Raw genomic sequence first — 13,377 nt, 5'->3', positions numbered from 1 at the left:
TGCCCCCACTCACCCCTCCATGGGGTGGAGCGCAATTGCTCGTGGTTTCTCCAGGTTCTCCCACAGAAGCACCTTTCTGTGCGTGCCATCCAGATTCGCCACTTCAATCCGAGACGTCCCAGAGTCTGTCCAGTACAGCTTGTCATGGATCCAGTCGATGGCAAGTCCACCTAGCCAAGGGGAAGAATTAATCACAGACCAAAACCAAGGAGGGCAGATTATGCTGCTAGAAACAATTCCTCTTCTCCTTCAATCCCTCTAGAGGCCCAGCCTCTAAACCTCCAAGAGGAGAGTACCCTCCACCATCCCCATCCAAAAGGGACACATCCCAGCTGTCTCTCTCTTCCTCCACTCCCACATTGTGTAGTCTGGTCAGCTTCCCATGGCTTTGCCCTGATTGCTGGCCACACACCTGGGCTCTCCAGCCCCGTGGACACCACCTCCTCTACGTTGCTGCCATTGAGGTTGGCCCTCATGATGCGGTCCAGTGTGACATCAGACCAGAACACTAGCTCCTTGCTGTGGTGGAAATCAAGGGCAATGGCATTCTCCAGGTTGTTCAGGAGCAAGGTGTACTCTGAGCGGTGAGGCAGCACCTGCCGGATGTCAATCCGATTGGCAAAGAGCAGCACTGGCTCTGGCCCTGAGGGACATACAGAAGAGAGCATGAGGGGAACCTGACGTGGTCACCCCCTGAGCCTAATGTCATCACTTCCTTACATTGGTACCAGAGAGCCAACTGATGGGTGTAAAGGACTGGGAAGAAGAGACAAGGTGAGTGTTCACACTAATGACACTGGGATGGACAGCTTGGAAGCACTTTGCAAAATGCTCACCAAGAGCTGATTAACCCCATCCCCTGCCTGAGCGTCTCACATCAGCCCCATCAGCCATTCCCCCAGACACAAGCACCCAACATCACAAGCATATGGTGTACTCCGCCCTCCCCCTCTACAACACAACTTACAGTCTGAAAGGACAGGTGAGACAACAGTTACAGTCAGTCCTAAACAGCCAGAGCAAGCTGAGCAGAGAGGGGCTGCCTTTTTTGCTTCTTTTTTTGGTTTTGTCTTGTAAGTAGGTGTACAACAGCACTTGCTGAGCTATGCTACATTAGGGGAGCTAAGGAACCAAGCTAAGGTGAAAACAATGTGTGTCTTTTAAAACCACACGGTGTCCACACTCAGAGAATTAAATATGCAAACATAAAGCAGAGTCTTGCCAATACAGAATCAGTGATCATGAGTCTGTTTCTATTTCTGGTTACAAAGCACAGTCCAAACCCATAGAGGAGCAACTGTGCAACCAGCATGACAAGGAAATTCTTTCTGCTGCAGGGTCTGGGACACAAGGGAGCCAGAAGGAGAGGAGCTGGGTTTGACCCTAGCGGAGGGAGAGTTGTGGCACTACACAGCTACCAACCAATAGGCAGTAAACCCGGAGGGTGTATCTTTGTCCTAGGCAGATCATACCATCTCTGACACAGACTTGCGAGCCCCACCTCTCTTCCATATTGGTAGGACTTATCCACCTAGCCAGGTTAACAAAGTATTACTGAACTGAGTTACCAGAGTGTGCACACGCATGTACACACACTAGAGCCGACAGTTCCTTCTTACCCAGAGCTTTACAGCTGCGCTTGTCCGGGCGAAGCTCATAGCCTTGCTCACACCAGCACTGGAAGCCACCCTCACTGTTGGTGCAGCCCTGGCTGCAGTAACCCTCATCAGCACATTCATTCACATCTACAAAAGGGCAAGGGAACAAAGTTTCAATTAGCTCACCAAGATCCCACCCCTACAAGAAGCTGTCCACATCTCCCTGCTGCTCTGTCTCTATGTCCGTGTTCCGACTGACCCTGCCTGCTCACCTTGACATGATCGGCCGTCCTCCAGCAGCCTGTAACCTGTGTGGCAGGTGCACTGCACCATCCCTCGCACCATATGGCACTTCTGGGCACAGCCCCCATTGTTGAGATTGCAGTTCTCCTCACCTGTCCGTGGACCTGTAGGGGCAGCAACATGTAAAGAAGGCAGAGATGAGACAAGGCAGCTGCTATTATGCTCAGCTGTTAGACAGCAGCAGGCTTGTGGAAGAGGCTAACCCTGAAGGGAGGAGACACGTCCTGAAGAGGGCTGCATCCCCTTAGGTGGTAGCAACATTCCACTCAGACAGAGGGTAACAACTCCTCCCAAGATCTGTGCATTGGCGGTTGGAGCAGGAACCTTTGGGATTCACTCTCTGAAAAAACATTCAGCTGTTTGACAGCACAGGATTGATCTTCCTATTGCTCCCCCCACTCCCTCCTCTAAGCCTGCACATCAATCACCCCAGCGACCATTGCTGGGGTCTCTTCCTCATAACTCCTATTAAGATCACTAGGGTCGCTTTCCCTAGGCACATGGCTCTCAATAACATCACGGGGGTTGACCCCCACCTTACCCAGCTCAACCATGAGGCACTGGGAATAGGGAGACTTACGGCAGTTTTGGTGGGGACTCTCGTCGCTGCCATCTCCACAGTCGTTCACACCGTTGCACAGCTTCCTCTGGCCAATACAGCGCCCATTCCCACAAAGGAACTGGTCAGGGGCACACTGGGGACTCCCTGTGGGGGCAGAAGGGAAGTCACATACCCAGAACTAGGATTCAAACAAGAACAGCTCAGCAGAGGTTTGCTGCACAGGACAGCAAGTCCCAGGACAGAAAGAAGAAAAGAGGAGTGCTTGGCTGTGCTAGGTTACTGCATCTCCATCACATTCATTACAGTCTTCTCTTTTGGATTTAGAGTGAACCTATTGTTTTATGTTTCTGTGGCTCCTGGGAAAGCAGCTTAGGTTCACTTTACACTCCCCACTACTGCCTCCTCCCTTGTGTTGCTTCAGAGGACTTCAGATTCCCCTCCAGACTGTGCCAAGTATTACTCTATGAAGAAGTCCAGATATTTTATATATAGAGATTTCATTTCTCTCAGATTAAGTGCAAAATCATGGTTTAATTCCTGTTGGTGCCAGATTCCACAAGCGTCCTGGGCCCCTTCTCAACATGTGTCCGAGGAGCTAGCCTGTACGTTTCCTCCCACTTTAATCATGTGAGATGTCACCCTAATGCAATCTTATGTTTGTCAAAAACAGAATTTTACCCTGTTCTAGATGGAAAGCTCTTTGATGGATTTGGACTAAGGTTTACACAAAGCCTTGAAAAGTCATCTGTGGAAAGAGGATTTCACAAGTGAGCCACACACTTCAGTTTCTGCTGATGGCAGGGAGACACTGTGCAGTTTTATCCAGGACCTTCCTTTCTCCTTTTATTTGTTTCTGAAATTAATTTTTACTGTAAAAGATCACTATATAAAATGGGATCATCTTAATCATCAGAGTCAGATCTGATGATCCGAGTTACTAAAATATGTTGTGACTGCTGTTTACTCCTGTTAGCCTTGCAGAACCAACCCAGCTCAGAGGGAGGGAGCTGGAACCAATTCCTTCTTGTAAATCATCAGCATAATTGGTTATGGAAAAACCTGTGAAAAACCATGAAAGGCAATGGGGTCTACAGATGTACTGATGAAATAATTTGGCCTCCAGAACCTTTATTACAAGTGATGTGTGAGAAGAAAAAAAATCAAGAGACTATGGTGATGGGCACCAATACAAGACCCAGATAGACACACAAACCTGGAATCCAACAATATATTTACAGAGTCACTTTTCAGAGCGGAGCCAGTTTAAATGAGCCATTTTGACATCTGAAGCTTATTCATTATAACTGACAGAAAGATGCCATATTATTTCTGGTTTTGCGATTTCAAATAGCTGACTAGACAGACTAAAGCAACACCAATTGATCAGCTTTGTTGCACTGGCAATTACGTGTCTGGAAGGTGCTTGTGTCTTAAGTTTTTTTCATAGCTGGTAAGACTAATTCTCCACTGAGCCAAATTTCAGCACCAGTTTTGGACTCTTAAATGTCAACTTTACTATAAGTCGCTGAACATTAGATAACATTCCTGGCCAGACAAATCCTCAGACATTTTACAGAGTGTGTGTATTGGATCCCATCAGTTAACTGTTATCAGCTGACCTTCACCATATTTATGGTAGGTATTGGCTGTTTAATGAAGAATCTCCTTAGAGTTGGCTTTATTATTGTGTTGCATGTATCAATTCATCCCAACCCTGATATTTTATTTCAAGGGTACTGCAGGCTTGGTTTGGTTTCTTGGAGGTCATCATTCCTTTGACTTTTTGTTTAGATACCTTCATTACTGGGGTGAGGACCAGTGGTGTTATCAGACTCCTTGTAGTTGTGGTTACATGTGCAATTGCATTTTCAGGATTAGCATCTCCTGCACAAAAGGTACCTACAACAGCTGATAGCTCTAAAACAGTCAGCATGGACACTTGAACTTCAGTCAATATCTACAGAGATGTTATTGACTAATGCAGTAAGTGCAGTCTCCATACCAGAAGTTGTTGCTGAAGGATGGGCAAAGGGGGAGGTGGAGGAATCAATACTTAGCTACCTATGATATCTAATTCAGATCCATTAGCTGTAACAAACAATGCAGCTGCCCCCGCCAAGACCTACCTGTGTTCTCACAGCTCTCCTCATCACTGTTGTCAGAACAGTCGTCCTCTCCATCACAACGCCATGACAGACGGACACAGCGCCCAGATTTACAGCGGAATTGGTCAGCTGTGCACATGGATGTGGCTGAGGAAACAAAGGAAAAACAACTATACAGAGCAATTATAATCTAACCCACCAGCCTCATACCCTAATTCCCTTCCACTCCATATCACCACCACAGCCCAGGCCTCTGCCTGGCATCCCAGACACTCACTGCAGTTCTTCTCATCTGACTGGTCATCACAATCAAAGTCGCCATCACACCGCCAGCCTGCATTGATACACAAGCCACTGTTGCACATGAATTCCCCGGAGCGGCACGGCTGGTGAGATGCTGCAGAGAGGGCATAGCATGTTAGTACCAAGGCATTTCAATTCCCCCCCAGGCCATCCTCACGTCCAACTGGTACGAACATGAACCCCATGCTCAGGGCAACCGTAAATCTCTGACTGCCAGAAGCAAGGAAGGGAACTTGGGTGGATCACTTCAGCTGCCCTGTTCTGTACACTCCCCATGAAGCTCTGGTACTGGACTCTGTTGGATACAGGATACTGAGCTAGATGGACCATTGGTCTGACCAAGTAGGGTCACTCTCATGTAACTGACCCATTCAGGAATGCTTCAGCCCTTGTATCTAGGGCTCCTGGCTAGACAATGACCCTGCCACCCAGGCCAACAAAACCAGCTTGGGCTCCACCAATAGGAACTTTCCTTCTAGGCAGTGTCCCTCCCCAACCAATTCCAGCCAGGGCATGGGGAGGGACACCTTCCCCAACTCCAGTCAAATCCTCCCATTTGGATCAGCTGCCGGGGGCACCCAGGGGATTACTCTCCCTTGCTGCTGACTCACAGCAGTCGGACTCATCAGACCAGTCCCCACAGTCATCATCGCCATCACAATGGTAGATGTCCAGAATGCAGCGTCCGTAGGCACACTGGAACTCCTCCAGGCTACAGGTTGTGGCTGGAACATCTGATGCTAACAAGGAAACCAAGGGAAAGGAAAGGCTGAGGGCAGGGACCAAGCCACTTTATGCATATGTTGGTGGGAATAAGAGGGGCCGGGCAAGCATACAATGCAGCAGGTGCAGTGCATGTGCACAAGTGGCTCGCTCCCTCCCTCCAGCCTTCAGCATGTGCACAGCACTGACACGGACTCAAACACTTCACTGGAAAGCTGTTGACAGCTGCATGCAATGGAACCAACCCACTCAGCACCACCCAGAGATCCATCCTTATCTCCGAGTTACAGATGGGGAACTGAAGCATGGAGAGGTGAAGCAACAGAGGGAAAGCCAGGGACAGAACCTAGGAGTGCTAACTCCCTCATTCTGTGGTCAGAGCACTAGATCATACTGCCCTATTATAAAGGCTTACATAATACCTCAAGGGGTGGGAGTAGGGTGAGGGGTGGACTCAAAGCAACAAGCCTGACTCAACCCTATACCTCTTAGAATAAAGTCAGCCTTTGTGGTGCTCACCTTACTGAGGTTCAAGGTAGGTCAGACTGCAGGGACTGTTCCTTTAAGGACTCAGAAATGTGATGGGAAGGTAAGCAGTGGAGCAGCAAGGTGCCTGGGTTTTCACCAGGCCTTTGAAGCATTGCTTCCCCTGACATGCTGCCAAAACAAACTGCTCCAAATCACTGAAATCCTTCCCAGCAGACCGACCCTGTGCAGGACCTGGCACATTCAGAGTCAAGAGTTTGCCCACTGCCCTGCTCTGGAACAGCCGGGTGCTGCACAGGAAGGTGCCCTCGCCAAGGAATTCTTGGAGAGTTCAGTGCAATGGAGACTGAATTCCCCTCTAACCCCGGGCAGGGAGTCGTGGGACACTGTCCAGAGAAGAAAATGCAACATTTAAGCACATGGAGGCTGAAGAACCCAACTAATAACTTGGTGATCTCTGGAGTCATGGAGAGGCTTTGGGATGAGGACTGGACTGAAAGCTGCCACTGCTAGGAATTCATACAGAACTGCCCCTCCAGCTGGGAGCATGGGGCAAAGGCAGACACCCAGTAAGAGCTTTATTTCATGCCAGTGTCTGATATCCAGATGCTGAACAGGAGCCCAACTGACTGGCTCCAGGTACTCTTCTAGAGAGCTGAACAGGCAGGCAGTGGGGTTCAGGGAAGAGAGGGCAGCTGGCAGCCCGGGGGAGGAGGATAAAAGGGGAGAGGGTAGGAGACTGACCCTACTATCCAAATAAAATGCTTATCTGCAAAACAGTTAGAAAGTAGAAAAGGGGACTAGCCAGGCTTTGAGAAACACAAACTAAGCCTGAGAGGAGGGGACACCATTTCTACCCCATCCTGCCATGCAGCAGGAAGTTGGAGGTCTCCCTCTCCCTTCCTTGGGGCCTGTCCATGGCCAGCAGGGAAAGGACAGGCAGGGGAGCTGGAAGGAGGGAGGGAGGTTGGCTTCTTCTCAGAGTCCTTTCCCAGCTCAGAAATCTTTGCAGCTCTGGCTCCCTGCCAGCTCTCATTATCTGGAGAGATAAAAGACAACTCCCCTCCCCCTTCCCCGCATACCCCCTCCCGCCCTTCAGGAGCTGGAGGCCCTGATCCCCCTCCCAGAGCCTTTTGAAGTTTCCTCCTATCTAGAACAAATTCTGCAAAATGCCCTTGAGAGTGGAGTGGGGGAGGGGAGCTCTGCAACTTCCACAGACACTAACTGCCGCTCAGAGACTCAAGAGCAAGGGAGTGGGGGGAGTAACAGGATCCTGCCCCTGTTGCTACAGGCCCGTAGAATGGGGACAGCTGCTTCTGGCTCCCCCACACTCCCGAGATCTGCTCCCAGCTCTTCTATACACTTAGCTAATACTGGACAAATTTTTCAACAAATTATCCCAGTAAACAGATGGAAGGTCGGGGGGACCCCAAAGAGTGTGCAGGCCTGGGAGGCTCCTTTAGAATTCTCTGCAGGAATCAAAGGGGGAGGTGAGGGGAGGGATCCTTCCTCTCCTTCCCCACTTCATTATATGGCCCATCTGTGGTGCACAGGATCCCTGGCTCTGGCTCAAGGTCGCACCAGCCTGGGAGCAGAAGGGAGAAGCAGCCAGCCCAGGTTACCACTCAGAGAGAGAGACAGACATACAGTACTTGTCTGCACCATGGGGCTGATGATGGCCCCCAGCACCAAGGATGGAACACAGCGAAGCTGCTAGTACAAATAGGGCCAGTTCATTTCCAACATATATTACAGAAGACACACTAGGCCCCAGGTTGGTAGCAGAGGCAAGCAGCTAGCTCCCAAGGCTCCGAGGGAAGGAGGATACTCACGGCAGTTCTCCTCATCCGAGCCATCCTTGCAGTCTGTATCGCCATCACAGAACCAGTGCTCGGCTATGCAGCTGCCATCGCTGCAGCGGAATTCCTTCTCCGAACATTTCCTCATGTCTGCAGGCCAGAGACAGCAATGCAATCAGAGCCCACCGTCTCCCAGGACACCCAAACATGCCTATGCCACCCACTGAATCCCCCAGGGCACCCAAACACACCCATGCCCTCTGGTGCCTGGGCACACCAGCGGTGCTCATTCTGTTTAGCATTGGCTGTTGGATTAGAAAGGAATCCTCAAGAATTCAGAGCTCTGTATCAAGGAACAACAGGTCCCAGCATGGACAAATGAGACCAGGCTGGGCTGCTGGTTGGAAGAGAAGCCCCACAGCCTTAGATCCCAAGCAGTAACCCTGGTAAGCATGTCCCCAGCTACTCAGCTCAGGCAATCCAACTATGTGGCCTTACCATACTTTAGGAGATTAGCACCCAGTGGCTGGGAGTAGATGCAAGCCTCTTTGTAAGCAGCTGTCCTGGGCCAACTGCGCAGGCACCCCATTCATGGCATTCACATGGTCATGCCACTCACCACACTGCTCATCGCTGTTGTCACCACAGTCGTTGTCACCATCACAGTGCCACAGGCTGCGGATGCAATATCCATTCTGACATGAGAACTCATCCTCCTCGCATTCCCGTGGTGCTACAAGAACACAGCCGAGAGTGAGCTGAAGACAAGCTGATTTACCGTACAGAGTCAAGTCTTCAGCCCAGCACAAATGGGCCCTTTGAAACAATGCCCTCCAAGAGTGTGCCACCATGAAGGGAAAACTCGTCCCCCATCGCACAGCACAACATGGGGTAGAGGTTAGAGAGAGCCAAAGCCAGCCCAGGATTCCAAGTCATCTCTTCAGATCCCCTCCCAGAGATTTCCTTGCAGGACAATGAGGAACGGACTGCAGTATCAGCAGCTTTTCAGGGGGACCCTTCCCTCATTGAGAGGAACTGGATCCAACTGAAACTTTCAGCTAGGACAAGAATCTCCTGTACTGCAGACTGGGCAGTTCACCTCACTGACCCAGCCCACACTTCCTGGGAGCTCATGCATGTAGTCAACTTTGTCCTCCTCCTTCCCACAGTTCCAAATCTCTCTTCTTCCCCTTCCCTACTCCCTGGAAAAGGCTTATCCATAGCCCATACTCCTCCAACACCCAACTCAGCATTTCAGCAGAGGGTAAAAGGTCAGCACAGCTCAGACCTGAACAAGTTAGCAACAGTACATGCCAAAGCCCACAGCAAAAACAATCTCAAGCAAGCTCTTGGCTTCAGGTCCAGAGAAGTCTGCCCTATTGCACAGGACTGTGATCTGCAGGGGATAAAGCTGCTTCTCACCAACACGTCCCTTTTATGTGTTATCCCCATACAGGAGCAAGAGTTTGCTGCTGGATCCTGCACATAATATTGGTTTGTCGGGTCTCCTGTTTCCCCTAGATTTGCTGCCATGTAACAGTCATGAGGAAGGGTCCCTCTCAGTGACACCAGATTTGGTCTCAGAGTTCCCATTAAAATCACCACCCCTGCCTTGCTGCTCTGACCTCCCAAGGTGGGGTAGGGGACGGAACTGGAGAATATTGCCGTAAATGACCAAACACTTGCACCCCAAATCTATGGGCATCCCAATCCCTGTTTAGAGGAATGTCCATGTGAGCTGGCCCTGATTAATGAGCTCTATGGATTGAGAAAGGCATGGAAAAGATACCGGAAAGCTGGACAGCCAAACTGTCATACAAAATCTCAAACCTACAGAGCCCTAATTCTACACTCCCCCGCCTCCAGTCTATAGAAGAGATCAGGATGTAGCCCACATTAAATAGCTACAGTCCCAATGGGGAGCACTCTGAGGACTGGCAAAATGGCACTAGGTGGGCGTGAGATAAGCGCTGCAGTTGTCTGGGAGGTGGAAGGGGGTCATCAGGGAAAGCATCAAGTCAGGTGCTCTGGGAGCAGGCTCAGGAGCACATACACATGAATCACCCTGCACACTCCTCCCCCATTGCTCAGTGTACCTGGGGAGAAGTGTGCATTGAGGAGCTGAGAGTACTAGTCTGACAGCATGCATCTCAGCATCTAACAGCAGCCAGACACCAGCCCTAATGTTAGGTGCAGCTCCTGAGAGCTGTCATTGATGTGTGCTGCAGGAAAAGCTGGTTCTCTGGCACATGCTGACAGTCACTGAGATGGGTGCAATGAGGCAACCACAGAGAAGGGAGGGGCACTTAAATCACTTTACTTATAAAAAAAACATCCCCAAGTAACCCCTGTCCCCAGCACAGAAGGAAAAAGGGTGGAGCTGCAAGAGATCAGGTATATTTCCATTCACATTCTGTTAACTTTACTGGCATGACAACAGCCTTAGGTGCTGCCAGAGCTATTGTGGTACAGTAGAAGTGGCTGGGCTCTCTCATGTGGTGCCAGGTTGCCATGTCTCAGAGTAACTGGGCCTCTGGCCAGGCCAATATCCCAGCAACACTCTCCTCAGTGAAGCTGTTTGAAGGGAGAGGACCCTCAGGATGGCCCCACACAGCAGCGGAGTCAGACAGTGGAACCTGAGGCCACAGGAAACCAGCCAGACAAACAGTTTAGTGGGATTTAGCAGGGGTTAGGCATTTCCATGAACAAGGAGCACAGGAGCAGCTCAGCTCCCTGGGAAGCTTGGGGAAGTGTTTCATGGGACATTAACTAGCAGGCTGCAGGGCATAAACTGTTCTCCAGCTGGGACCGGGAAGCATCCCCTCCCCCAGGATAAAGAGCTACACAATTGTCTGGCCAGGTGCACTGGGGGAGGGTCACCCTCCTCTGAAGCATCAGGTACTGAAGCATATGGAATTATGTGGGCCATTGGTCTGATTGAGTGGGAAAACTCCCATGTTCCTGTGTCAACAAAGTTAACTCTGGTTAACCGTTTGGGTGCCAGCTTCCGAGAGGCCTAGCAAGCCAACATGGCAACCATCCTTTCAGCAGCATGTTATCTTCCCCTTGAAGGGTTAACTTACGGCAGTCCTGTTCATCAGAATCATCTTCACAGTCATTGTCTCCATCACAGACCCATGAGCGACGGATACACTTCCCATTGTCACAGTGGAAATCCAAGGGCGAGCAAGTAGGCAGCACTGGACACAGGAGAAAGGAGACAACTCACTATGTGCCTGCAGCAGCGTTCCTATAATGACTGTTTTCTCCGTCTCCCCCGCTAGCAAGGGACACATCCCCAAGCGGTAATGAGGATGAGTTTCAGGTTATCAGTGAGAACAGACGCTGGGAACCTGTGGCTGAGTGCTGCTGCATCACCACAGGAGCACTGACCTTCCCAATACAGGGGCCGAACCACAGTACCCCATTCAGCTTCTTCTCCCTTTCCCATCCCCTACACAAGGCAATTCTCCCCATCCTGGTCCCCTCCCTGTAGTTTCACGTCCTTCCGGACATTCAAAAGAGAGTTAGCAACATAAAAATATATCTAAATTCTTCCCCTCCTTGCGTGCTCCCCCAGTGCATCCTATCCTCCCTTGTCTATTACACGGGAAGTGTCTCTGAAGTGATGCTGTTAAGCAGTTGGGTTTCTGAGGCACATGCCCAGCCTGCCATAGCATGTGTATGAGGGGTGCTCTCCCAATGAGATGTTGTTTCTAGGACTCATAAAAAGGAGTTTAAGGCAGCAGATGAAGATGCTACTCCCTGCCTCAGGCACAGTATATGGCAGAATCCAAGCACTGTAGGAAGAATAGGAGGATGGGGGAGGAGGGGAGGCACCTTTATGAGTTCAATAGAGTGGCAACAAAGTGGGGCTGCTGGACTGTGGCTTTAAAGGGGCCTGTGAGCATCCACAAGGCTGGAATTTGAGGTAGAGCATAAGCCCAGCCCTGCCCTTCCCTCACAGATGAGAGGAACACTCTGAGCCCAGGGAGGTTCATGCTTTCAAGTGCTGCCAGCTGCTGTGGGAATGAGGCTTACACAGGGCTCTGCTCCTGACAGGTGTCTTCTCCAAAGAACAATGTTACCTTAATGATACAAAGAGGAGCAGAGCAGGGAGAGGCTGGGTCTCTGAAACCCTTTCATCCTAGCCCAGCCTGCTGATAGCATCTCCCAGCTGTCACCAGCCAGGCCAGTCCTGCTCTGCTAGGCTCATAACTCCTCCCTTCCCTGCCAAAGGCTCTGAGTGGGGGGTGAATACAGCAGCAACACAATAGACAAGGGAAAAGGCAGATCCCCTGTGGGCTAGAGAGAACATACTGGATGGCAACACCCTCCAGTCCCCCACAGCTCAGAATTGCAGCCAACATCCTGTGTAGCCAGTGCAGATTAGACAGAGGAACCCCAGGGGCTCTTTTACTTAATCAGACCCACCTGGGACTGTAACAGGATTAAACTCAGCATGGGAGAGCACCTCCTGCAGCTTTGCAGAACCCACAGAGCAAGTGCCTGCACCCCTGGCTCCCACAGTTCCACTAACTCTAACAGGCCTCTCTGTAGGACTGAATATTTTCCCTTCTCAGCAGGAATAATAGGGACCTAAGCCCAGAAGCATGCATGGCTCTCTACTATAGGTGGGAAATGGCAAGGAACCAAGCGCCTGTCCCAGAGAGCTCCCAAGATAACAGCACAAAGGTGCAAGAGGCCTAGGGCCTGCTCTGCCTCACACACACACACACACACACACACACACACACGGTTGCCCCCCCTTCCTAAGTGTAACTTCAGGGCCTTTTGCTAGGTTTTTTCTCTGCTTGGTGCATCCTGGGACAGGGTTCATCTCCTAACGCAGGGCACCTCTGCAGCCCACCCCAATTCCTCAGTGCATAGCCCCTCTGCATCCCAGCCTGTTCGTCACCCTTCTCTAGCTAAGGTAAGGCAGCTAGCACCATGGTATTTAAGTGCTGAGTGTGCTTTTTTGACCACCTCTCGGGATTCCCACTTTTACTGTCTTAAATGAGCTAAATCACTACAACACGGTTTCACCCTTAAACACCATCTACTGAAATGCTAGCCCCTCCAGCTGACAACGCGGTTCCATGGAGGAAGCTGGAAAGAAGAACAGTTCCCCCTCCCATCATAGCAAAAGCCACATGGGATGGCAGACTTGGCACAGGGCTGGAAGCTAAGAGGACCTGAACTCTTAATCCCACCACAGCCACTGACTGGTCTTAGAGATACTTTGTAACTAAACAAAGGCTGTAGGTACAATACAACTTTACAGACGTTTAGGGGACTCAAAACAAGACACATCTGTTAAAAAGAACATTCACAATGGATATTTCATTCACCCCTATTTAGAGTGATGCATAGAAATATAAGTAGGTGCAATGGGCTGAAATTAAGAGGGGACAAGTAGGCCAAACATGAAGGAAAACTTCCTGACAATGAGGTATCTCAGGGTGTAGGATATTCTCCCCAGGGAAGGAGCAGAAGCC

General features: G+C 50.4%; 1 protein-coding gene across 2 annotated transcripts in view; it reads right to left on the bottom strand.

The window, feature by feature from the left end:
* LRP4 (LDL receptor related protein 4) overlaps positions 1-13,377 on the bottom strand; it is a 112,849-nt gene that overhangs the window by 28,356 nt on the left and 71,116 nt on the right. For both annotated transcript variants that reach the window (XM_045015926.1, XM_045015927.1), the window contains exons 3-13: positions 10,963-11,079; positions 8,499-8,612; positions 7,913-8,029; positions 5,483-5,611; positions 4,846-4,965; positions 4,590-4,715; positions 2,482-2,607; positions 1,871-2,005; positions 1,620-1,745; positions 413-643; positions 14-170 (exon numbers count right to left, since the gene is read on the bottom strand). In XM_045015926.1, the coding sequence (XP_044871861.1) occupies positions 14-170; positions 413-643; positions 1,620-1,745; positions 1,871-2,005; positions 2,482-2,607; positions 4,590-4,715; positions 4,846-4,965; positions 5,483-5,611; positions 7,913-8,029; positions 8,499-8,612; positions 10,963-11,079 (1,498 nt within the window). The remainder of the gene's footprint in view (positions 1-13; positions 171-412; positions 644-1,619; positions 1,746-1,870; positions 2,006-2,481; positions 2,608-4,589; positions 4,716-4,845; positions 4,966-5,482; positions 5,612-7,912; positions 8,030-8,498; positions 8,613-10,962; positions 11,080-13,377) is intronic.

The sequence above is a fragment of the Mauremys mutica genome, chromosome 4 (assembly GCF_020497125.1).
Source record: "Mauremys mutica isolate MM-2020 ecotype Southern chromosome 4, ASM2049712v1, whole genome shotgun sequence".
NCBI lineage: Eukaryota > Metazoa > Chordata > Testudines > Geoemydidae > Mauremys > Mauremys mutica.
The sequence above is the reverse complement of the archived record's forward strand: the minus strand, read 5'-3'. Positions and strand labels throughout refer to the sequence as shown.